Source organism: Antrostomus carolinensis, unplaced genomic scaffold, assembly GCF_000700745.2.
Source record: "Antrostomus carolinensis isolate BGI_N321 unplaced genomic scaffold, ASM70074v2 scaffold14398, whole genome shotgun sequence".
Lineage (NCBI taxonomy): Eukaryota > Metazoa > Chordata > Aves > Caprimulgiformes > Caprimulgidae > Antrostomus > Antrostomus carolinensis.
In genome coordinates this window covers 3,732-4,721 of record NW_010331015.1, presented here as the reverse complement: position 1 = coordinate 4,721, position 990 = coordinate 3,732, and the positions used below count along the sequence as shown (strand labels likewise).

The 990-nt window shown below is 48.1% G+C and overlaps 1 protein-coding gene across 1 annotated transcript in view; it reads right to left on the bottom strand.

The window, feature by feature from the left end:
* BICDL1 (BICD family like cargo adaptor 1) overlaps positions 1-314 on the bottom strand; it is a gene marked incomplete at its 5' end in the record, with an annotated part of 41,289 nt that extends 40,975 nt beyond the window's left edge. The window contains one exon of the mRNA XM_010173093.1: positions 99-314. Within this exon, the coding sequence (XP_010171395.1) occupies positions 99-314 (216 nt within the window). The remainder of the gene's footprint in view (positions 1-98) is intronic.
* Positions 315-990: the final 676 nt, after the last annotated feature.

Genomic DNA, 990 nt, shown 5'->3' with positions numbered 1-990 from the left:
TGCTGATTTGCCTGAAAGGTGGTTTATAGCAGAGCCATGAGCCTTTCCCATGAGCGAGGTGGCTGGGTGCCTGCCCGCACCGTGCCCTGGTGACTCACCCTGCTGAGCTGGTCCAGGAGTCTTTGGTTCTGTTCGGAGAGTTCCTGGACGGCCCGTGTCTTCTCACGGTCGGCTTCGCGCAGGTGAACCTGCTGCCTCTCCAGCTCGTCCTGCAGCTGCTTCACGTCGCTTTCCAGTTCAGACACCCTTCCTTCCCATTCTCCTTCTTTGTTCTCAAATCGCCTCCTTAGTTCATGTTTCTCTTGTTCTAGGTGCTAGATAACAGAAGGGAGGAGAGGTTAGGGAGGGAGGAAGAAGGTGAACGCTGCCTCCTTTTCCTCCTCTGTGCTTAGGGCTGAAACCTTTTGTGCAGGAAGGAGAACGGTACTGGACTGTGACAATGCCACGGAGGTAGCAATCCTGTGTCAGGGCAGGTCACTGGCACTAAACTCGCTTTCCACTTAGAGCAATTGGCCTGTCCTTGGCCTCTGAAAATCAGCACATTGAATTTTTACTGAAACAACTGCCAAAAGAGTAGAGCAGGCTGCATGTCAATAGGCAGAATATATAGGTCAGGCAGGCCAATTGATTTAGTAGAGCCTAGCTTAACTCCAAAGCAATACTTCCGTGGGCGGTGGCATAATTCTTTTAAAAATTGCCTTCATAGTAAAAACTACACAAACTGTATCCTTACTGCTGATGAGGAATCTAGATGAGGCATCTTGCTTGTCATATGGGTTTTATGAACAACAGTTGAATCATCTATCCATTTGCTCCTTCTATTCCTGACCTAATTAGTTGTCTGATAGTTTGATAGTCCACAGTCACTGTATTGTTTGATGCAGTGTGCTCTGGCGTGGCAATGAGTGCAATGAAGTAGTTTCTGTGGACATTACACAAACGTTCTGGGTTGCAGGTTTTTTAGAAACCACTCTGTTCTGGAGACTCTGT